The following is a 24810-nucleotide window of genomic DNA, read 5'->3' as shown; positions in this document are numbered from 1 at the left end:
GTTGGATTCTGTTTACTAGTATTTTGTTGAGAATTTTTGCATCTATATTCATCAGTGATATTGGCTTGTAATTTTCTTTTTTTCTGTGACATCTTTATCTGGTTTTGGTATCAGTGTGATGGTGGCCTCATTGAATGAGTTTGGGAATGTTCTTCCCTCTGCTATAATTTGGAAGAGTTTGAGAAGGATAGGTGTTAGCTCTTCTCTAAATGTTTGATAGAATTCACGTGTGAAGCCATCTGGCTCTGGGCTTTTGTTTGTTGGAAGATTTTTAATCAAAGTTTCAATTTCAGTGTTTGGTCTGTTCATATTTTCTATTTCTTCCTGGTTCAGTCTTGGAAGGTTGTCCTTTTCTAAGAATTTGTCCATTTCTTCCAGGTTGTCCATTTTATTGGCATATAATTTGGCATGTGTATTGGTTTGTAGTAGTCTCATGTGATCCTTTGTGTTTCTGTGGTGTCAGTTGTTACTTCTCCTTTTTCATTTCTGATTCTGTTGATTTGAGTCTTCTCCCTTTTTTTTCCTGATGAGTGTGGCTAATGGTTTATCAATTTTGTTTCTCTTCTCAAAGAACCAGCTTTTACCTCCTAGAATCATGGAAATAAAATCAAGAATAAACAAATGGGACCTCATGAAACTTAAAAGCTTTGCACAGCGAAAGAAACCATAAACAAGGCTAAAAGGCAACGCGCAGAATGGGAAAAAATAATTGCCTATGAAACAACACACAAAGGATTAACCTCCAAAATATACAAGCAGCTCATGCAGCGTCATACCAGAAAAGCAAATAACCCAATCCACAAATGGGCGGAAGACCTAAATGGACATTTCTCCAAAGAAGACATACAGATGGCCAACAATCACATGAAAAGATGCTCAACATCACTAATCACCAGAGAAATGCAAGTCAAAGCCACAATGAGGTATCACCTCACACCAATCAGAATGGCCATCATCACAAAGTCTGGAAACAACAAATGTTGGAGAGGGTGTGGAGAAAAGGGAACTCTCCTGCACTGTTGGTGGGAATGTAAGTTGGTACAGCCACTATGGAAAACAATTTGAGGTTCCTTAAAAAACTACAAATAGAACTACCATATGATCCAGTCATCCCACTCCTGGGCATATACCCAAAGAAAACCATAATCCCAAAAGAAACTTGTACCATCATGTTTATTGCAGCACTATTTACAATAGCCAGGACATGGAAGCAACCTAAATGCCCATCAACAAATGAATGGATACAGAAGATGTGGCATATATATACAATGGAATATTACTCAGCTATAAAAAGGGATGAGATGGAGCTATATGTCATGAGGTGGATAGACCTAGAGTCTGTCATACAGAGTGAAGTAAGTCAGAAAGAGAAGGCCAAATATTGTATGCTAACTCACATATACAGAATCTAAAAATGGTACTGATGAACTCAGTGACAAGAACAAGGACGCAGATACAGAGAATGGACTGGAGAACTCGGGGTATGGGAGGGAGCGGGGGGTGAAGGGGAAACTGAGACGAAGTGAGAGAGTAGCACAGACATATATATACTACCAACTGTAAAATAGATAGTCAGTGGGAAGTTGTTGTATAACAAAGGGAGTCCAACTCGAGGATGGAAGATGCCTTAGAGGACTGGGGCGGGGAGGGTGGGGGGGACTCAAGGTGGGGGGAGTCAAGGACGGGAGGGAATACGTGTATAAAAACAGATGATTGAACTTGGTGTACCCCCCCCAAAAAAAAAAAAAAAAAAGAACCAGCTTTTAGTTTTATTAATCTTTGCTATTGTTTCCTTCATTTCTTTTTCATTTATTTCTGATCTGATCTTTATGATTTCTTTTCTGCTACCTTTGAGATTTTTTGTTCTTCTGTCTCTTATTGCTTTAAATGTAGGGTTAGGTTGTTTATTTGAGATTTTTCTTATTTCTTGAGGTAGGGTTGTATTGCTATGAACTTCTCTCTTAGAACTGCTTTTGCTGCGTCCCATTTTGGGTTGTCTTCATTGTCATTTGTTTCTAGGTATTTTTTTATTTCCTCTGATTTCTTCAGTATTTTGGTTATTTAGTAGTATGTTATTTAGCCTTCATGTGTTGGTATTTTTTACAGTTTTTTTCCTGTAATTGATATTTAATTTCATAGCATTGTGGTCAGAAAATATGCTTGATATGATTTCAGTTTTCTTAAATTTATTGAGGCTTGATTTGTGACCCAAGATGTGATCTATCCTGGAGAATGTTTCGTGTGCACTCGAGAAGAAAGTGTATTCTGTTGTTTTTGGAATGCAAGCCCTATAAATATATTTAAAGTCCATCTGGTCTAATGTCTCAATTAGCGCTTGCGTTTCTTTATTTAATATCTGTTTGGATGATCTGTCCATTGGTGTAAGTGGGTTGTTAAAGTTGAAGTGTCTGAAGGTAAAGGTACATAGCCAATGATGCTGTAGACTCATATATTGTTGAAGGGGCAAAAATGTAAAAATATATACAAATGAAAACTTTTTCACAAGCCCCCATTACAACCGTGTAGCAAAACCAAACACACACACACACACACACACACACACACACACACACACACACACACACACACACACACGAAAAACCCTGAAGCTTTAGTCCTCAAATGTAGACATTCCAATTAAATGTGTGTAATTCTTTTCTGGTTTAAAATGGCCTGATCATAAATCAGTCTGTAGTCTGTTCAAAATCCAGCTGCCTTTGAGAATAGTTTCTCCTCTCTCAGTTGTCCCCAAGACAGTCTGGACCTACAGGGGTGCTTGTGTGTCCTGGTGGGGCTGGGGAGGAGAGAGAGACTCTTTGGATCCCCTTACAATGAGATACAAATGAAATAAACATTATTTTAAACTCATTTTATTTGTTTTAATGGTATGAAATGCCTTTTAGAATTTAATCAAATATGCTTCATTATTTTTGAAAATGTGATTTAGCATTTTATGATAGAGCAGTTTGCAGTTTGGTTTAGTCTTTTATTTTTTTTTTTCTTATTTAGTAGACTTTATTTTTTAGAGCAGTTTTAAGTTTATAGAAAAGCTGAACAGAAAGGACAGAGGGGCCCTTGTATATCATCCTCCCCTAACATTCCCCACCCCCCCACCCTCCATACAGGTTCCCTTCTTATTAACCATTTGTATTAATGTGTTATATTTATTATAATCAAATACTGATATGTTATTATTATATAAAATCCATAGTTTACTTTAGGGTTCACTCTTTGTATTGTATAATTCTATGGGTTTTGCCAGGTATGTGATGTCATGTGTCTACCATTACAGTATCATACAGAAGAGTTTCACTGCCCTAAAAGTCCTCTGCTCCACCTATTCATCTCTGCCTCCTTCTCACCTCAGACCCCTGAACTTTGTAATATTTTTCTACTTTGACCTTTTCCAGAATGTCATCTATTTGGAAGCATTGAAGTGCAGCCTTTTCATACTGTCTTCTTTTACCAAACAATATGCATTTTAAGGTTCCTCCATGTCTTTTTGTGGCTTGATAGTTCATTTCTTTTTATTGGTGAATAACATTCCATTGTATTTACCATATATATTCTATCAGTATTCCACTGGATTACCGCAATTTGTTTATGCATTTACCTATTGAAAATATATTTGTTGCTTCTAAGATTTGGTAATTATGAATGAAGTTGCTGTAAGTATCCGTGTGCAGGTTTTTGTGTGGACTTAAGTTTTCAGCTCATTCTAATAAATATTAGGGAGCAGAATTGGCTGGATTGTCTGGTAAGCCTATGTATAATTTTGCAAGAAAGCCCCAAACTGTCTTCCACAGTGGCTGTACCACTTTGCATTCCCACCAGCAATGAATGAGAGCTGTTGTTACTCCACATCCTCACAAGCATTTGATGTCAATGTTTTGAATTTTCACCATTCTGATAAGTTTGTGGTGGTGTCTTGTTTTAATTTGCAATTCCCTCATGACTTATGATGTGTAGCATCTTTTCATATGCTTATTTGGCATCTGTGTGTATCTTCTTTGATGAAGTATGTGTTCAGATCTTTTGCCTGTTTTTTAATTGGGTTGTTTGTTGTCTTATTGTTGAGCTCTAAGGAGTCTTCCCATATTTTGGATACAAGTCCTTTCTCAGATATGTGTTTGGCAAATATTTTCTTCCAGTCTGTGGCTTATCTTTTTATTTCCTTCTGGTTTGATTAGTTTTGATACTTGGTTTTAATAGTTGTTACAGCTGAAAAACTTCATCACAGTGCATAGATCTGCATGGAGAAAATGCACCATTGACTCTGCTTCCTAAATTATACTTATTTTCAAAACCTTATGCCAGTTATGCAAATATTTAAAAAAATAATTCTTCTAGTAAAATTTCATTTTCCCAGAACATTGCCTATTCTTACAAACTAATTGGAACACATCACATTCTTCTGTAAGTTGAAGACCTATTGAAATTTACTTGGAAAACATTTAAGTGGGTGTGAAAATAGCTTCCATTTTTTGGTCATATATCATTTGCTTTTTACTGAGCTTTAACATGTAGTAATAAACTACATAACTTTTAAGCATACAACTTAATGAAGTTTTACAGAAGTATAAACTTATAAAACCAACACATAGATCCAGATAAAGAACATTTTTACTGCATCAGAAAATTGCTTCAAATCCCTTCCCAGCTCATGCTCATACCTAGGGCCAATCAATATTCTTATTTCTCTCACCATTGATTAGTTTATATCTGTTCACGAACTTCACTTAAAAGAAATGTAAAGTATATCCACTTTTGTGTCTGGCTAGTTTCATGGCATAATTTCTGTGAGACTCATCCACATTGTTTCTTTTGTGATTTTTTTTTTAACTGAAAAAAATTTGTTTAGTATCCCATTGTACTAATACATTACAGATTCGTTTCCTACTGATGAACATTTGGCTTGCTTTCAGTTCATGTCTGTTATGAACAAAGCTGCTGTGAACATTCTTGTACATATCTTTTTGTGGCCATATCCCCTCATTTGTTTTGGGTACATGCAGAACCACGCATGCATACCTACACGCACACAGACACACATACTTACATGCACCTGCTAGTGCAATTGTTGAGCCATAGGGAAGACGTATATTAGTCTTTAATAGATTTTGCTAAACCGTTTTCTCAAGTGTTATGCTAATTTGTGTGTAAACTGGCAGTGTAGTAGAATTCCAGTTGCTCTACATATTTGGTCTTTGTCTTAATTTTAGTCTTTCTGTTGGTGTGTAGTAGTAGTCCTGGTTCTGAAACTTACATCCACTATGACCTTAGGCAAGCCTTAACTTCTCTGTGCCTCAGTGGCCTCACCTTTAACACTAGGTTTAATTACAATGTCCAGTATAGGGGGTTGCTGCAGATAGTACATGAATAAATAAATGTAAAGAGGTCAGGATGTTGTCTTGTACAAAGTTCGTACTCCATAAATGTTATATATCAAATTGTCAAGTATGCAACCTGAAAGAGGCTTGTATATATTTTTCAGTGTTTCCTAAAATGTTGAGAAATACTGGACTGAAAATCACATGAAATAGTTTTATTTTTCTATCGTAGGTGCTTAGTTTAAAAGTCTTTCCAATTATGAGAATTAATATAACTAATAACAATCATATAACTTCTAGCTAAAATATCAAGATAAAATACATTGCAGGGTTTGTTGTAATAGTAGCTTTCACAATTTCAGTTTTTTTAAACTGACTTCTTTTCAGATCTGATTAGGTTGTCAATTTTAGCATCATACTGTAGCTAAGGAAAAGTGTAGGAAGCAGAACTGTTCTGAATTTTTGTTTGTGTTATTAGTATTACCTTCAAGTTCACTTTTTTTTGGGAGTAAGGTACTTTACCTTTTGATTGTAATTTAGTTAAAACTAAATCATATAGTTGGTGCGTCCACTTAACCAGATGCACGTGAAGTGCTATTATGTCCCAGTCCCTGGCGTTTTACAAAACCCACGGGATTGCCCACTCTGCCTTCCTGAGTGCTGCAGCCCACACTTCCCTCTGGATAACCAAGTGCCACCCCCTCTGCGCAGCAAAGTGATGCAGAGATCCAGTGGAAATATCAGTTTTGGGGTTTGTTTTTTGTTTTTGTTTTTGGTAAAAATAATTATGAATCAAGTTCTTATATTTTTTATCACACTCCAGTTGATCACTTTGGAGACCTGTGGTTTAAAATAACAAAAACACTAGCTTAAGTAACACACAACAGGGAAATGATTCATTAACGAAGGACTCAGGGTTGGAAGGCAAGAAAATTAATCCAAGAGGAAAAATAAACCCCTAATGGCAGACAGGCATTTCTAGTTTAGTTTTCCTTATTATGTGGACAGTTAAAAGAATAACACCACAGAAAATGCATTTGACAAAATATAACACCTATTTGTAATTTAAAAACTGTTAGCTTACTAAGATTAGAAGGGAATTACTTTAGTTTTTTTCTTTTATAACTTTATTTTTTTTCCTTTAGAGGGAAATTACTTTCATTTGATAAAGAATATCTAAAAAAAAAAAAAGCTAAAACAAAATGTCATATCCAGTATTAGAGCATTGAGAATTTCACCCTGAGATGCAAACAAATCAAAGATGTTCATCCTCCTCACTTTGAGTGAACATTGTGTTGGAGGTCCTGGGCATTGCAGGACGGTGAGAAAAGGAAACAGATGCGTGAGAATTGGAAAGAAAGAAATAAAACTACCATTATTTTCATGAGTGTGAACTTAGAAAATTCAAAAGAATCTGTGAACTATTGACAATAAGCAAATTTATCAAGGTCACCAGTTACAAGGTCAATGTAAAAACAAATTGATATAAATATTAAAAAATCATGTTTCCACCAAGTTTAAACAAAAAAATTTAAGACTTACTATGTATAAGTAGCATCCAAAATTCAAATAACTAGGAATAAATCTAATGGACAAAATGTCTACACTGAAAACTATAAGACATTACTGAGAGGCACGTACAAGGATGTTCGTAGTACAATATTTATAATTACAGAAAAATGGAAACTACTCAAATGCTCATCAACTTTAGAATGTTTAGATACACTTTGGCCCATTCACACATTGTAATGCTACACAGCAATGAGAATAGTGAACTCCAACTACTATTAGTACAGTGCGCATGGATCTCACGAACATAACTTGTGATTCTAGTTCTACAGATGACAAAACCAGGCAGTTAATCCTTGATACTGGAAGTCAGAGCAGTAATGACTTTTGGGGAGGAGGATAGTGTTTTGGGGGAGAACAAGAGGATTCTGGGTGATGGTGATTTTCTCTTTCTCAAGCTGCAGGCTCTTTACGTGGATGTTTCAGTTTGAGAAAATTCATCTAGCTGTACACTTATGATATGTACACATTTTGTCTATAGCAATAAAAAGTTTTTCTAAAAAAATCTATGACTGTTTATATGCACAGATGGTAGGTTGGACGTTGAGTATATGCCTGCCTCAGATTCAGTAAGTCAGATTGGCTTGTCATTTGACAGTACCACATAGTCGCTGTGTGACCTTGTGCACCCAGCTAGGGCACATGTGTGAACTGCTTCCTCATCTGTAAAATGGGGGTAATATCATCATTGTTTAGTTACATTGAGAATTAATACGGCACATAGATGTCACTGAGAAAATGCTCATTCCCTTCTCTTTAAGGGGCTGTGTATAAAAATTATATGTATATGTGTGTATATATAAAAATATGTGTATATATATACACACACACATATCAATGATAGAAAGCAACAAACTCAGTGGATTTTATATTACAACTTGTGATTAGATGATCTTTCTACAAATGAAACCATATGTCTAAATGTATGTTTATCGTTTACCTTTTGAGATGAAAGTATAAATATATATTTAACTATGTTCAAATATAGAGCAGAGTTTGTTCAAAAATTTTTACGAGATTGTGACCATATATTTTTTTCCTCTAAAAACTATTATGTATAATAAAACGTATCATTAGTTACATTTAGGTTGTTATAGATGATAGGTTGGGATCTAATAATGATTTTTCTCCCTTTGCAGCTTGTCAGATTTAATCAGCGGGTAATCAGACATTGATGGAAAATGAAATTCAGAGTTATGCTCTACACTTCCATATTTGCATACATCACTCTGAAGACCTGAGCCATTTTATAGTCCACAAAAACAGAAGTGGCTTTTATTTCCATTCATGTGGTCATTCACACATTCATTTCTTTGAATATTTGTTGAGAATGACTAATTCCAACTACTCTTTTAGGCATTGGTCGCATCAATGGATAAAACAAGAGCCACTGTCTTAACAGTGATTATATTCTAGAGGAGAGAGACAGTAGATAATTTGTGTCAAATATATGTCAGATCATGACATGAATAAGGGGGGTAGGACATGCAGGATGGGGGTTGAGTACAGGATAATTGGGGAAGGCTTCTCTTTTAAGATGACATTTGAGCACAGATGTTAGGGGAGGAAGGGAAAATCCTATCACTGTGAAGGGGATGAGCATTCTCTAGCTGACCAACTGAATACCTCAGTCTTAATTCAGAATCAAATGACCCAAAATAAGAAATTAAAAAAACATATTTCTACTTCAGTGGGATATTTTTCTTTTGTTTGCTTTGTTTTTGTCTATTTTGACTCAACCAAAATGGCCTTTCCTGTTGCTGAAATCAAAGCAGTGATTCAAACAACTAGTTCTGAGTGTTGAGGTTCTGTAATTCAGTATTTCTAGCTCTAGCTCCTCTTTTCAGAATCCTTGGATTTAAAATGTATTTATATCATGAGTAAAATTCCGATTTTTTTTTCAGAAGAGCATAGTATTGTTTTATGTCATTTTAGAACATTCAGATGTCAACTGTTAATCATCAGGTTTCTTCTTTTCTAAACAAACTAAAAAAAAAAAAACCAAAAGTTTTTTAAAGCATGTGTACTAATTACATATGTTATATTTTTAAGTTACATATAATGTGAAAACGGAACTTTCCTGGTGGTCCGGTGGCTGAGGCTCGGTGCTTCCAATGCAGGGGGCCCAGGTTCAATCCCTGGTCAGGGAACTAGGTCCCACATGCTGCAACTGAAAGATCCCTCATGCCGCAACTAAGATCCCGTGCAGCCAAATAAATAAGCAAACAAACAAATAAATAGAATATGATGTGAAAAAGAAATTATTTAGGTTAAGTTTTCAGCCAGTTCAGAACTCAGTGTCTTTAATCTTTTTCAGCATTCTAACTTAAATAGATGACTTCTAAACAAACAAGAATTAGTTATTCTGTGATATTAGCAGGAATTTTTCTCAGAAATTTTTAGGGTGGACAGGACCTTTGGAGCTCTTCTAATCTGATTCCTTAATGTCAGTGAGGAGGTTGTGAGGAAGGTGGGGTGCCCTGGAAAACTATATCAGAAAGCCATGTTCTGCAGGCTCTAAAACCAATGCCTCTTCCTGTTCCCCAGGCCAGCTTTAGATCACCCCAGGCCAGCTATAGTTTTGTCTTTTAAAAAATGTGCTGGACTGAGAGTTCTGGGACATCACCAGAACGTCTGGTGTTCCCACAGTGTAAAGAAGAGCTGATGTCATGATTATTTGTGTAAATAATCTCTGAAATGTTTTACAAGTGTTTAGCTTGTTACCTAAATTTTGATATCTTGTTGGCTTTGTTATTTGCCTCTGTGCTCCCTGTAGCAGAGCCATGAGGCATCCACTGATGGTCCTTCGGGTCCTCAGTTACATCTTAAGAGGTGTCTAGCTCCCTGAGACTTTGTTGCATTAACCTGGTTTCTTGTGAGAGTTACACAATTAAATGGTGACTTGGAGAAAAGCCTTTCTTCTGCAAGACTGAGGCTCTGGGCACCTGACATGTGCTCATAATTCTAACATGGTCTTCGGTATATAGCATTCCTTTTCACAGTCATATGGGGCTAAATGTTTTCTGTTCTTTTCATCAATCAGCTGATTGGTTACCATCCCCGTACCTTCTCTGAACTTCTGCAACTATTGAAAAGTCCATTAAAAATGCAGGTATTTTCTTCTTAGGCTAATTTATCAGTCTGGTGTACTGCTATGTCAAAAGGCATTGCATTTTTTAAATTAGAGTATAGTTGCTTTACATTGCTGTATCAGTTTCTGCTGTACAGAGAAGTGAGCGTTGCATTTTTAAGGCAGTTGATGAGTAGATGTGGTGTGAGTGTTTAACCAGATCTACTGAGATATAATTTATGTGTAGTTAAGTATGCAGTGTGATGTGTGTGCCGTTGTGAGGCCACCACCATAACCAAGATACGCAAAATACTCATTACCCCAGTTTCCTTGTGCCCCTTTGCAGTGAATTTTCTCACCCACCCTCAGCCCCAGGCAGCTGCCAATCTTTTATGTGTCTACAGTTTTGTCTTTTAAAAAATGTGCTGGAATGAGAGTTCTGGGACAGCACCAGCACTTCTGGGAATTTCTGAGTTGACCTGATCCTGGAGATGGGCCACAGGGAACGTGGGGGCCCTCACTCCACCTCCCTGATTCCTTGAGGAATGTTTCCTATCTTTGCTCAGCTTGGCCTCTCCTTGCCCTCTACACCCTCCCTTCTTCTTCCTACCACCAGAGGTAAAAAAAATAAAATAAAATAAGGAAGCTGATACCCTGGCCCCACCTTAGACCAGTGAAATTAGAGTTATTGTACATTGGGACCCTGACGTTGCTATTTTCTAAATATCAGGGTGTCAGCCAGGATTGAGAACCACTGCCTTAAATGGTTTCAGTAGGAAAAAAAAGATAAGATGAAAATTAATGAACTGGGATTCAGCATAAGATGTTAGAAAAAGAAAAGGGGAAAAAACCCAAAGGAAGGCCATAATAAAGACAAGGGCAGCAATTAATGAAGCAGAAAAGTTCATTAATACAGTAGCGAAGATCAACAAAGCCAACTCATAGGTCTTTGAAATGATTGATAATATTGATCAAACTCAAGAAAGCCTCAACAGAAAAAGGGGAGAAGGTACAAATAAATAGTGTTAAGAATAGAAAAGATAGAGCAGTGACTGAAGAAATAATAAAAGGATATTATGGAAGTATTATGCCAACAGATTTGGAAACACAGAAAAATAGAAAAACTCTTAGAAAAAGATAACTTACCAAGCTTGACTCAAGATGTGGAAAGTCTAAATTGTATTATAACTCGCCTGAGTATATAATTTATCATCCAAACCTAGTACTTTCAAAAATTTGCTTAATATGTGTAAATCAGTAGTGTTCCAGACCAAGTAGAATATGTGGTCACCCTGTCTATAGCTGTTAAAGAAATTTAAAAACATTTCTAGAAAGAAAACATCAGGCTCAGATGGTTTTACATGGGAGTTACCAAAAGTTCAGATAATTTCAATCTTATACTCTCCATTGAATGAAATAACAGTTAATATCCCCAACTTATTCTAAGAGGTCAGTTTAACCTCGTACTGAAACTAGCCTAGGACAATACATTAACAAAAAATTACAAATCAGTCACATGTATGAACATAAGTGGCAAACAGAATTCAGTGAAATATGAAAGAGAAAATACAGTATGAACATATAGGTTTTAATGCGGTAATCTAAGAATGGTTTAGCATTAGAAAAATCTATAAAATGTCACTAACCACATTTACAGACTAAAAAGGAAAAAATATAACTTCAATTGATACAGAAAGCCATTTGATAAAATTCAACACCTGTTTAAGATTAAAAGGAACTCCCGCCCCGCCCCAAACTCTTAGCAAAATAAAAACAGAAGGAGACATCCTTAACTCGGTATACGGTATTTACCAAAAATATCCAGCAAACCTAAATTGTAAGATTATGCCTGAGGCATTACTTCTGAAAATTAGTAACAAGGTTATTGGCCATATTCACAGAAAGCCCCTATCCAGCACAGAATGATGTTTGAAGAATATAGAAATTATAGCAATTTTAAAGAAACAAATTGTCGCTATTTGTAGATGATATCTTCTGCGTGGAAAGCCACCACAAGAAAATTATTAGAAATAAAGAGAATTAGCAAGTTGGCTCAACTTAAGGTTAACTTATAAAAATTATTTCTCTCTATAAAAATATATTTAAATAGCAATAAAAGGTTAAGTCCCGGTACATTAATCTAAAAAACTGTGTGCAAGGCCTTTATTTAAAAAATTCTGAAACTTTATTGAATGGCATTAAGACAATTGGAGAGATCTATCTTGTTCATGGATTAGAAGACCTTAGTATAGCAAAGATACTAGTAGTCTCCCAAATTGGTTTATGAACTCAGTACAGTTAAAATCAGTGTACTGTCAGGGTTTTGGTTTTGCTTTTTGAAAGTTGGTTATCTGATTCCAAGCTTTATATTGAAAAAGAAAGGATATACATAGTCAAATTCTACTGATTAATAAGACAGCAGAGTTTTGGTTCACATATGGTCACATAAACCCATGAAACAGAAAGATTGCTTAGAAGTAGATTGCTACTTGTTCTGTGACAGAAGTGGCATTCCAGATCTCTGGTGAAATGATGTAATATTCAATAAATGGTCCTATAATAATAGTTCCCTAGGTTAAGTTAAAAAAAAAAATGGGGCCTCTACTTCATACCATTCACAAGAATCAAGTCCAGATGTTTTATATATTTAAATACAGAAGAGCAAATTTTAAAACTTTTAGAAGTGTCAAGTGCCTTAAGGTTTAAAAAATTTTTTCATTGTAAGACACCACATGGAAAGGGAAAAGACGAAGCATAAACCGAGAGAAGCTGTTCTGACATAACAAGTTGACACAGGGTTAGTTTCCCATGTATATGAAGAACTCCCTGAATTCGGTGAGAATTGGAAAAGAGAACCCACTAGAAAATTAAGCAAAAGAAATGAATAGGTGCTTATTGAAGAGATAAATGGCTAATAAATATGAAATTGCAAATAAATATGAAAATAAGTCTTTTTAATAATAGGGAAATACAAATTCTCAACAAGATGCCATTTTTATACTATTAGGTTGGCTCTAGATTACTGCTAAAGTTATGGATCAGTGAACACTGTGTGTGGGTGTCTACAGTCATGACTCGACTGTGGACAGTAGTTGCACTATCTCGTGAAACTGAACATTTGTATGTCTTTTGAGCAATTTCTCTCCTACAGATATATCTTGGAGAAGTTCTTGCATATGTGAATCCAGAGAAGTGTACAAAAGTATTTATAGCAGCACAGAAACAACCCAAATGAACCTCATTAGGTGACTGGATTTATCAGTGTGATAAAACCATATACTGGAATATTTTCCAGCAATGAAATGAATGTCTCATAGCTATATGCACCAACACATATTAAGTGAGAAAAAAGCAGGCTGCACAATTCTGTGTGTAGTATAATAACCAATTTTATAAAATTCAAAAAATTAAGCAGTATATTTAGGGATATGTACATATAATAGGACTGTGAAAGCAAAAGCAAGGGAATGAAACATTCAAAATCCAGAATAGTGGATATATCTACGGAGGATTATCAAGGCAGATTAGATGGAGTTGGTGATATTCTAATTTTTAAATTCAGTATAACGTGTATTTTATTATTACGCTTCATAATTTATTTATGTGCCAATATTCTTTTGATTACATCAAAATATAACAAAATTTAATAAAATGTTGGAACTACAATGACAGATTATTTAGAAAATAATGCCTCAGAAAAACTATATATTCACACGTTTTTTCAGTTAAGCTCTTCTCAGATTGAAGTCAGTGGGTTTGAATTCTTTTATTAATAAATAAGAAAAATGAAGATAAATGGACCATGTATCAACTCAGGGAGTTCCAATGAGACCAGCAACAGAATAGACTAATTAATGAATAAACATTGGGCAAATAATTGAAAGTTAAAAGTAAACTTAGACACCAGAACAAATTTCAGAGCTTAAACGTTTTTGCAGAGGCAGATAGGACTATGCAACCAGGTCAAGCAACTACAAAATGTCCACTGGACTTTTGTCTGGAGGTGCTCCTGTGGGGAGCTGAATCTCCATGTAGGAAACGTCTACACAGAGAAATGGGTGAAATCTCTCAGGGACTCTGGGCCATGGCACGTGGTACACTGTGGGTTACAGGGACTGGCGAACTTGGTCCTTCATCCTGGGCACAGGTGGGTAGGACTGGGGTGGTGGGTTCCTCGGCAGGAAGTCTCTGGTCACAGACAACCTGTTCTTTACTGTGCCGTGTAGCTGTTATCTTATTGTCCCCCACGAATATGTCATTTTCTTCAACATGAAGCTAGCATGCTTTTGTGGAATTAGTCCATTAATTAAAATTTCAATAAACAATTGTTTTTTTGCCAGATATTGAAAGCCAAAAGTGAAATTGGACAACTGGAAAAAGTCCTCAAGTTTAACTACTTTATGTAGAAGTTTAAACTCCTACCCTTCACATATTGCCGTGGATTGTACCCAGGCTCTGAGCCCACTGCATATTTTATGTCAATCAATAGAAAAAGCGCCGGAGATGTCCTGCCCTCAGCACCCTACACATAGGGAAAAAGCTGCCACTTGCCAAGAAATATTAGTATTCTGTTGTGATTCTTCAGAGGTTTTTGCAAATATTTATTTACTTCAGTGGAGTCGTCTCATGATTGCCAAGGCCACCATAATGGGAAAGTGCGTTGGAAGGGGGCGTTTAAGCCAGACAGCTTTCTTTCTCTTCATTTCAACAGAGCACCTCTGCTCTCATCTCTTTTGTATATTGGGATTCTTCATGATATTTCCTAGCAATAGAGTTTTTATCAGTTAAAAAAATTTTGAAAATCAGTGTTCAGTTCCACTTTACCTTTAAGAATTCAGTTCCTAGCTCAATAAAATATTGGCAAGAGAAGGAGAGAATGGATGAATGAAGTGGTCCCATGGTAAAAACATGTAACAGGGTCAATTTTACTTGAGCTTGATATTTAAATTGTCATTAAATTTGATGACACAATATAATATAGAGGTGTGAGATTTAGGGCAGACCTTTTGCTGGGCCAGATTTCCCATCTGAGCTTTTGGTTTCTAGAGATTTGTCTTTTCAGAACATTTCACATAAATGGAATCATACAGTACAGTATAGTCTTTTGCATCTGGCTTTTTAAAAACTTACATAACATTTTTGAGGTTTATCAATGTTGTAATGCTTATTAGAATTTTGTTACTTCTCATTAAAGAATAATGTTCCATTGTGTTTATTTTTTTTTAACTTTCTATTTTATACTGGAGTATAGTTGATTAACAATGTTGTGGTAGTTTCAGGTGTACAGCAAAGTGATCCAGTTATACATATACATGTGTCTGTTCTTTTTCAAATCCTTTTCCCATTTATGTTGTTACATAATATTGAGCAGAGTTCCCTGTGTTATACCATTGTGTTTTTAATTTGTGTTTTTCCTTTTCCTTCAGTTTTCCTGGGTTTTTAATCAATTAAGTAGTCTTTAAAATAAGAAATTCTCTAATGTGTGTCTATCTTCTGTTTCATTGATTTCTGCTCTTTACTAATTCCTTTCTTCTATTTACTTTGGGCATAATTGGTATTTTTTTCCCTAGATTCCTAAGATGGGAATTTATAGAATTGATTTTTAAAGCTTTCTTCTCTTCCTGCATTTAGAGCTGCAGATCTTTTCTAAGCACTGTTGTGTTTTCTTTATATTCATTTTGACATATTTTCTAATTTCCCTAATTTCCTCTTTAACCCATGTGTGTTTTAGAAGTATATTGTTTAATTTCCATACATTTGGGAATTTTCTAGATACTTTATTATTATTATTATTTTTAAAACTCCCTGCATGGATGCTTTTTAAAAATATATTTATTTATTTATTGGGTGCGTTGGGGCTACGTTGGGTCTTCATTGCTGCACGCAGGCTTTCTGTAGTTGCTGCGAGCAGGGGCTACTCTTCATTGTGGCTTCTCATTTCGGTGGCTTCTCTGGTTGCGGAGCTCGGGCTCTAGGCGCACAGGCTTCAGTAGTTGTGGCACATGGGCTGACTAGTTGTGACTCATGGGCTCTAGAGCACAGACTCAATAGTTGTGGCGCACAGACTTTGTTGCTCTGTGGCATGTGGGATCTTCCTGGACCAGGGATCGAACCGTGTCCCCTGCATTGGCAGGTGGATTCTTAACCACTGCACCACCTAGGAAGTCCCTAGATATCTTATTATTATTGATTTCTAATTTATTTCCAATTGTGTTAAAAGAACACACTCTATACGATTTCAGTTTTTTGAAAATTCGAGGCTTATTATTTTGGCCTGGCACGTGGTCTGTCTTGAAGATTACATGTGTACTGGTAAGGAATGTGTGTTCTGCAGTTGTTGGATATAGCAGTCTTTAAAACTCATTGACCTCAAGTTTAATTTTGTTTTTTTTTTTCAGATTGATTAATTTCTATAGATCTATCTTATAGCTTATTGACCTTTTTTTGCTGCCATCTCTAGTCTGTTTTTGATCCCAACCAATGAATGTTTCGTTTCAAATACTGTATTTTTTAATTTTAGAATTTCCATTTTGTTTTAAGCTTTTATTTCTTAAAGATTCTGATTGTTAATGCATTATGATCATGTTTTCTTTTATGTCTTTCAACATATTTTCACTCACTGCTTTAAAGCCCTGCGTCACCTTGGTGTCTCGGCTGTATCTTTTCTTGGCTGTGGATTACATTTCCATGATTTTTTGCATTTATGATCACTTTTCATTGCCTGGTGGCAGTTCTGGAGGCTGTACTGTGAATCTGAATTTAGTTGTCTTCCTTTAGAGAATGTTGACTTCTTTACTGGTTGTCATTTTATTTACCGGTGGTTCTGCTTGATTCTTTTTTTTTTTTTTTTTTTTTTTTTTTTTTTTGAGTTGGTATCATAGTACAGTATTATTTTAATTTCTTTTTTTTTTTCTGCTTGATTCTTTCAAGGCTTGTTTCAAATTTTTGTTACCATAGGTTATTAGTAAGGTGTGGTTTTTCTGAGGCCTCAGTTGAATACTTAGTGTGTTTAACAAGGTCTGCTTTCTCTGGATTGTCAGAACTCCTTGTCTCCCGGCTCTGCGCAATTTTCATACTCTCCATTCAACCCACAGCTTCCAAAGTACTGTTCTCTATCACAGCTCCTGGAATCTCATCCAGTGAACATTTTGATATTTGGCCAAAGACTTCAGGGTACCACTCAGCAGATTCCCGAAGCTTTGTTTCTGGACAGCTCCACCCTCTTCATTAGTCTACCTGGCTTTCAAACCCTAGCTTCAATCTCCTGGTCCTCAGCAGAGTGAGCCTGCCATGCTCTGCCTGGGCCCCACCACCCTGTGCGAAGTCTGGAAAGTTCCTCTGGGCAGAATGCCAGTGTGGCTGCAGAGCTCATTTCATGCATTTTCCCTCTCTTCAGGAATCAGAGTCCTGGATTACTTGTCTCACCTCTGAAAAACAGTTATGTCATTCATTTTGTCTAGGTTTAACATTATTTATGGTAGAAGGACTAGTTTGATACCAGTTATACCATCATACATACATCATGTTAAATTAGAAGTTTACTTATTACGAGTATCTCTTCCTTTATTCAAGAGTCACTTGTATTTCTTTCTCTGAAAAGTATATCCATTTGTTTCCTTTGACCACTTTTCTTCTATGTTTTTAGTGTTTTCTTATGGGCTTGTCAGTGTTCTTTACAAATAAGTGAAAATTGACCCCGTGATATGTTATGCTGATATTTGCTACTGTGTTGTTTGACTTTTAATGTTGTTTGTTAATGTTGTATTTTACTATGAAAATATGAGATTTTTGTAAATATTATTTATAAATCTTTTATGGCTTCCGGGTTTTGTGTTATATTAGGAATGCTTTCTCAGCTCTAAACTTAAAAGTTCTCTTATTTTTTTCTGTTACTTTGAAGGATTCAGTTTCAGTTATTAAATCAATGATTCACCTGGAATTTATTTGATTTTAAATTGTGAGAGTAGGATTTATTATTTTATGACTATTCAGTAGTGCCAGTACTGGTAAATAAATGTTCCATCTTTTCTCCATTGATCTGAAATGCAGTCATATTAGATTTCTGTGTATTTTTGTGTCGGTTTCAGGCCTCTTCATTTTTCCCTTCAAGTTTATTTACTCACATACCAATGCCAAACTCTTAATTTTTGTAGTATTGTTATGCATCTAAATGTTTGGTTGGGATAATTCTAGCTTCTAGTTATGTTACCTTTTTGAAAAGGTTCCTTGCTATTTCAATTTCTTTCCATTGTAACTTTGTAATTAGGTTGTCTAGCTTCAGAAAACACATTGACTGCTTATTCTTATTGCAATGACTTTGAATTTATAGATTAATTTAGGAAGAATCAACATTTTATGATTTTGAGCTTTTCTGTCTAAAAACATGTTGTGACTCTCCATTTGTCTGTCTTGAGTCTGTCCCTTGATAGTATCTTAAGGGTTTCTTCATGTAGACCTTGCAGAGTTCTTGTTATGTTTATTCTTGAGTATCTCATCTTCTTTTGTTGCTGTTGCAAATGGGATTGTCTCTTCATTCCCATCTTCCAAGTGGCTATTACTCTCTTACACTGAATGTTTTTCTTTTTGCAACGAATTCTCATCTGTGATATTCATAACGTTTACCTAAATACTGCTCCCTGTCTCTGTCTACTTTTCTCCCTGTCATTCACACAGACATTTATTGAGCATTGGTAGGTGTCAGCCACTGAGATGGACTCTGGGTATAAGGATGCAGATGTAGTCCATACCCTCAGGTGCCAGTAATTTTATTGCCTCTCTCATCTGAGTTAATTTGCAAATTCATTTTTTCATTCAGGAAGTATTTACCGAACACCTATATTTCAATTGCTGTGATAGGCATTGTAGGACTCACAAAAACACCCTGTTCAATTCAACTGTATATATTCCAGTATAATTAAAAGGTACTTTTCATTCCATTATAATTTCTTTCTTTGAGGAACTTGCTCTCTAGTTGGGGAGAAATATTTTATGCAAAAAAGATCAGTAGTACTACAAGATGCTATTTCAGAAATGGAAGGCATAAATGGCAGCTCTCAAAGGAGAAAGAAGGGAGTGGAAGTGAGCACTTGGAGGAAGTAGAGGCTGTAAGGAAGATGAGCAGGAAAGACCACCTTGGCTTGAAAGAATAGTAGGAACAGAGGTCAGAGGCAGGAGTGAAGGGTAAGGGTGCGGGGGGCTGAGAACGTACATCCTGGCTTGAGCAGTGGATCTGTGCTGGCAGTGTGTGGAGGACCTTGAGTGCTGGGTTGGATCCGGACGTGGTCAAGTAGGCGGTGGCACAGTGCTTGAGCTGTCTTGGTGGTGAGGGGACATCACATCAGACATGCGGAGCCAAGCTTAGGCTGCCCCACTTGTGGGATGGAAACTGGAGGCAGGCAGAACTGGTGGGAGGCTGAAACAGGAATTTTTAGATACGTGGTGATACAAGTTGAAAGCGGAACAGGAAAGGAACTGATGTAGCATACAGAGTCATTCGAGAGACACGGCAAAAGGGCACCGGCATTTGGGTTGAGAGGGATGAGATAGCCTTGCTACCAAGGTATAAAATCTCAGGAAAATTCATCATGCCTTTGACCTTATTCCGAAGATGTCAGTCAAGGAGTCCTATCTTCTGAATCAAATTAACACGTAACGTTGGGAAAGTGAAAGAATTCGTATGTTAGAATAATCCTAGTCATACCCTTTGCGTATTGATACTAATACTATGTTTTTGTCTTTATAGTTAGAATGTCATGATTAGAATTTTGCTAGCCAGGGTTGGCGGGAGGTGACATCTGAAGGACAGTCTCGCTTGAATGGTATCAGTTGAACTCCTCCATAGTAGAACTTGTGTTTACTGGATCTCAGAGTGTTAGTGCTGATTGCCTTGGAAACTTAGCAGCAAAGTAAGTGCATTTCTTATACTGGAAACAAGAGCTTTGCACATAGTGCTAGCAGAGGTGAAGCTTAGGGGCAAAGCATGTATTCCTACCCCGGGGGATTCAGGGGGAGCACAGATTGTGCCAGGAAGGGTGGTGGTGCTGGCTTTCGGGGTACCACGTTATTAGTAGGATTTGTCTCTGCTGCCTATTGACTGTGAAACACTGGGCCAAGCAAGAGAACGGGAGCATAACACACCCCACCATCTAGCTGCTCCCTGTCTTCAGAGAGATGCCATTGCTGTCCCCTTATGCCCAATGAAATATTCTCTTACCAGCCAGCTGGTGATGAGTGACAGAGAACCCAGCAGGGCAGTGAGAAATAAGCCGCTGGTGAAAATAGATGATTAAATGCTAAAGTGCTTGTAGTAAAGTACATTTTGAAAATTCTACTGATGACTTTAACAGAAAAAAATAGAAAGGAAACAGATGTATCTACATTGTCAGTAAAAGAGGGAGAGAGATAGGATGGTATTTTTGACGGGCCACCAAGGCCAGTGGAAGGTTTCCTTTGGATTGAGAAATTGGCTTAATTGAAAACCGCAGATGAAAGGGAGAGAGGAAGGAAATTTAAGTGAAATTGAGTGACTCAGAAGAGAGGGTCAGGGAAGTAGGTGGAAGGTTTGGGAAGAAGAGACTGGAATGGCAGTCCTGCCTTTTTTTTTTTTTTTTTTTCCTTCATAGCATTCGGTTCCTCTCTGTCTCTCTCTGTCTCTCTTTTTAAATTTTTATTGGAGTATACTTGATTTGCAGTGTTGTGTTAATAGGAATGCGACTGCTTTTGCTCTGAGACCTCCAGGAAGGATGACCAGCGTACGTCATTTTCTCAGCTCCATTTTCTGTATCCTTGATTTTCACATCATGCCCCTGTACCAAAGCCATCCCAATTAGATAAGCAAAGCCAGCTCTTAAATATCCCACAAGCTTCCAAGTAGTGTTTATTTTCTTGGTATCAAGCTTCCTCACAGCTGAGACACTTGAAACTTTCTTCAAGGTGGAACAAAGCTCAGGAAAGTGTCAGAATGGATCCTTGGTGTTACAAAGGTTCAGACTGAACCCTGAACAGGAGCCTTACTCACTGCTAACGAATCTGTAAGTTTCAGACCATGATTTAAAAAAAAATAATAAAGTATTGTCAATTTACAATTTAACTTTTTACAAGATGTAAAATATCTGTATTTTTTTCCAATCATAAAAGCAACACATACTCTATAAAAGTAAGTAATGTGGAAGTGTGCGCAGTTAAAAGTGAACCCAGATGGGCTGGGTCATGCACGTGTGTAGAGCTTTCCAAGCACAAGTAGGCAGTGAGGGAGAATCCAGGGCTGGAGTTAGCTTGCCTGGGTTTACATCTTACTTAGAATTCCCTGGAGGGTCCCCACATTCTCATCTGCAAACTAACGGGAGTAATAACTGGTGGCCACGGAGCATTAGATAAGATGTGTGTAAAGATAAAGTGTATAAAACAGCACTGTGCTGAAAAAATAGGAAGTGTTCAATAAAAAAATTACTCTTAAATGCCTGTAGTATGTATGCTGTTATACTATATGTATTGTTTATTAACTTGGTTTTCCATATTATATGTCATAGACATGTTTCTGTATCAGTACATGTAGTTCTACTTCATCGTTTTTAATGGTTTCAAATCTCATTTGTCCCCTCCCTACATAGGCTTTTAAAGACGCCTGTTCACTATGAAAGTAGTTAACTTATTATTATTATTGCCTTGGCTAGATTATCCAACAGAATTTTTATTTTTTATTTTTTTAACAGAAGTAGAGTTGATTTACGATATTGTATTAGAGCAAAATGATTCAGATATATATGTATGTTCTTTTCAGATTCTTTTCCATTATAGTTTGTTACAAGATATTGAATTTAGTTCCCTGTGCTATACAGTAGGTCCTTGTTGTTTTCCAACAGAATTTTTAATGAAAATTGTGAGAGTGGGCATCCTCTCCTTGTTCCTGCCCTGAATCCATATGCCTCTACTGTTGGTTGGCCAGTTATATAAATGGACAGTGGTCAGATCCTGTATGAAAATAGACTTCTGACCCACAACCTCTGCATCAACCAGTCCAGGACGCCAAACCATCACCTCTGTACCATTTGGCCCAAATTGGTCAGGACTTGGTCAGTACCTGCTGGCTTCCTTAATTTTTCCCCCTGCTTCCAACTCAGGACCAGCCACAGAAAGTCAACTATGCTCCCCTAAACAATAACAAGGTATACCTTGGTTTTAGTTAACCCACCACCAGCTTCCCCATGCCAACAGCCTCAGATCAGTACATTTGTGAAGCCTTCCTGTATTTTCATGATAAAGCATTTTCATGATAAAGCATTTTCTCCCCTGCCTGCCTTTGAGTCTCTGCCAAACACAAGTGATGGTGGCAGCCTCCTTTGCTACAGCAAACTCTGAATAGCCTCTGCTTGGTCTCATTTGGGTGATATTTGTTTATTCCCACACACTGTTAAGTACATCTTTTATAAACTTTTTCTAATGATTAATCAGCTATGCATTTCTAGAATGAGCCCTTCTTTGATCTTGTTGTAATGTCTGTTACTCAACACATGTTTGCTGAGTACCCAGTATGAACCAGGGAATGTGCAAGGCTTAGGCGAGATAGAAATAGCCCAAATAGATGTGTTTCCTGCTCTTGCAGAATTTATGGTCCAATAGGGAAGACAGGCAATGCATCAGACAAGTACACACCTTGATTGTGGGGTGAAGGAGAAAAGAGCTTCAGGAAACTGAGGAGAAATGGGCGGGGAGGAAACCCAGAAGAGTGGGGTATCCTGTAAGCCAAGAAGAAAGCAGCACTTCCAAAAGGTCATGTGTCAGGAGCCATGAAGAGGTCAAGTGCAAGGAGGTAAAGAATGAGTATTACGTTCGTCTGTTTTTAACCAATTTTCATCATATATTTTCTTCTATGGTTGTTTCTGCCAGCTTCATCTTTTCCATTCATATTTAAGTGAGTTTTTTGCAAGTTCCTTTATAGCTTGAATTGATTTCCAATGTGACTTCACATTTTTCAGAAATTTGATATATAAAAGCTGCATATCAAATTCTTCCTAATGTTTATTTTCTCCACCAGAAAATGGAAAATGAAATGCATTCCCTGCTGATTGTCATCATTTACTTGACAGCACTGGTGTTGAATAGCTAATATTGCTCTGCGTCTCCTGCACTGTCAGCTAGAATGGGTCATTCTGTGAGTGGCACCTGTTAATTAACTAATGTGGGAAGATGTCACTGGCGTGGAAGACTGGCATGGGATAGTAGCCCTGCTGTGTACAAATGCTAAAATAACTTTTGCTAAATAAGATTTTCATGAAGCAGATTGATTTTCAAGGCAGAGTGTCTTGGTGCCATGGCAGCTTTCTGTCCCTTCTTTTTGTTTACGTATTTTTTAGCCCTTTCTATTTCTCTAGTGGTGGCAGAGGTTCAGCTTGGTATGTAAAGCCCTCCCCATTACCTTTTTTAGCCTTATCTGTTTCTAATTACATCTTTTAACATAAATTGGGGGGGGGTGCATTCACTTATTAGACAAATAGTTGTATTTTCCTCTTTTTCCTTTTTCAGTCATTTCAGTTACAGAAAAGCTATCTTGCGTGGTGGGTAATAGCACAGACCATGGAGCCAGATGACCTTGGCAAAGGCACCTATCCTTTCTCAGCCTCAGCTTCATCATCTGTGAAATGGAGCCGTCAAGGAGATTTTTGATTAGATATCTGTTAAAGCACTTAGAATAGTACCTGGCACATAGTAAGAGCCATCTAGGTTTTTGCTATTATTACTGTTTCTCTGCTTAGTTCCAATATCCAGCTTTTAGTTTAGAGTACTGATGTGTTTTATTATTTATTTATTTATTTATTTTACTAATAGTCACAGTTTGTTATCATGAATCTTTATTGAAGGATGTGGAAATAATTTTCCACGTAGAGTTTTAGTAGATTTAGAGGAAAACAATATTCATTTGCCACATTCTGACTTAAAATTACAGGGTATCAGAACTTAAAGAAACCTCAAATATCACATAGTGCTTCTTCCTCATTTTCTAATAAGGAGATTAAGGCTCAGTAAGAAGGAGTGAGTTGACCGCAGTCGCTCTGTTAGGTTCTGTAGGGCTGAGACCAGGATGTGTCTCCAGGCTCCCAGTCCATTGTGCTTTCTCTGCTATGATTTGAATGGTAGAGTTTCCCTCTCCATTTTTGGCCAACCAGAAATAAGCCAATTCATAAGCTTTTCCCACAAAACAAGGTAATGACTATAGGACATCTCTAACATTATCAAGTTGGGTTCTTTAAGGTTTTGGTCTGTCAGTTGATGCAAACTCAGAGGTGCGTCTCGTCAGTAGGAACAGTGGCTGAGGACTTCTTGGTAAAGACGACAGACTAAGCCAAGAGAATGACTTTTGTTCCCTCCTTGTATTAGTTTTGTGTTGCCATAGTAGCAAAGCCGCAGGTTTAGCATCCTAAAACAACACAAAAATGTATTCTCTTACAGTCCTGGAGGTGAGAAGCGTAAGGTCAGCTCTTGGCAGGGCTTCATTCCTTCTGGAGGCCTCTGTTTCCCTGCCGTGAAGCTCAAGCTGAAGTGCTGCTAGAAGCTGCTGCATTCCCTGGCTTGTGGCCCCTCCCTTGCGTCACTCCAGCCTCCTGCTTCTGTCATCACACTTCCTACCACCAGCGCCAACCTCCTGCCTCCCTCTTATAAGAACCCTTGTGATTACATTGGACCCACTTGGGTAATCCAAGATCATCTCTCCATCTTAAGATCCTTAACTTAATCACATTTACTAAGTCCCTTTTCCATTATAAGGTAACATTCAGAGTTTGCAGTGATTAGGATGTGGATATCTTTGGGGAGAGGGGACATTATTTATCCTCCCATAGTCTCAAA

General features: G+C 36.9%; 1 protein-coding gene across 9 annotated transcripts in view; it reads left to right on the top strand.

The window, feature by feature from the left end:
• ULK4 (unc-51 like kinase 4) overlaps positions 1-24810 on the top strand; it is a 559288-nt gene that overhangs the window by 333785 nt on the left and 200693 nt on the right. The window contains exon 34 of one of the 9 annotated variants that reach the window (XM_057704483.1): positions 572-872. The exons of the other annotated variants lie outside the window; for them this stretch is intronic. Coding sequence (XP_057560466.1) covers positions 572-605 — 34 coding nt within the window. The 3' untranslated portion in view covers positions 606-872. Of the gene's footprint in view, positions 1-571; positions 873-24810 lie in introns of those variants that run through there. 9 annotated transcript variants of the gene reach the window in all.

The sequence above is a fragment of the Hippopotamus amphibius genome, chromosome 13 (assembly GCF_030028045.1).
Source record: "Hippopotamus amphibius kiboko isolate mHipAmp2 chromosome 13, mHipAmp2.hap2, whole genome shotgun sequence".
In the NCBI taxonomy this organism is placed as follows: domain Eukaryota; kingdom Metazoa; phylum Chordata; class Mammalia; order Artiodactyla; family Hippopotamidae; genus Hippopotamus; species Hippopotamus amphibius.
This window is presented reverse-complemented; position numbering and strand designations above follow the sequence as displayed.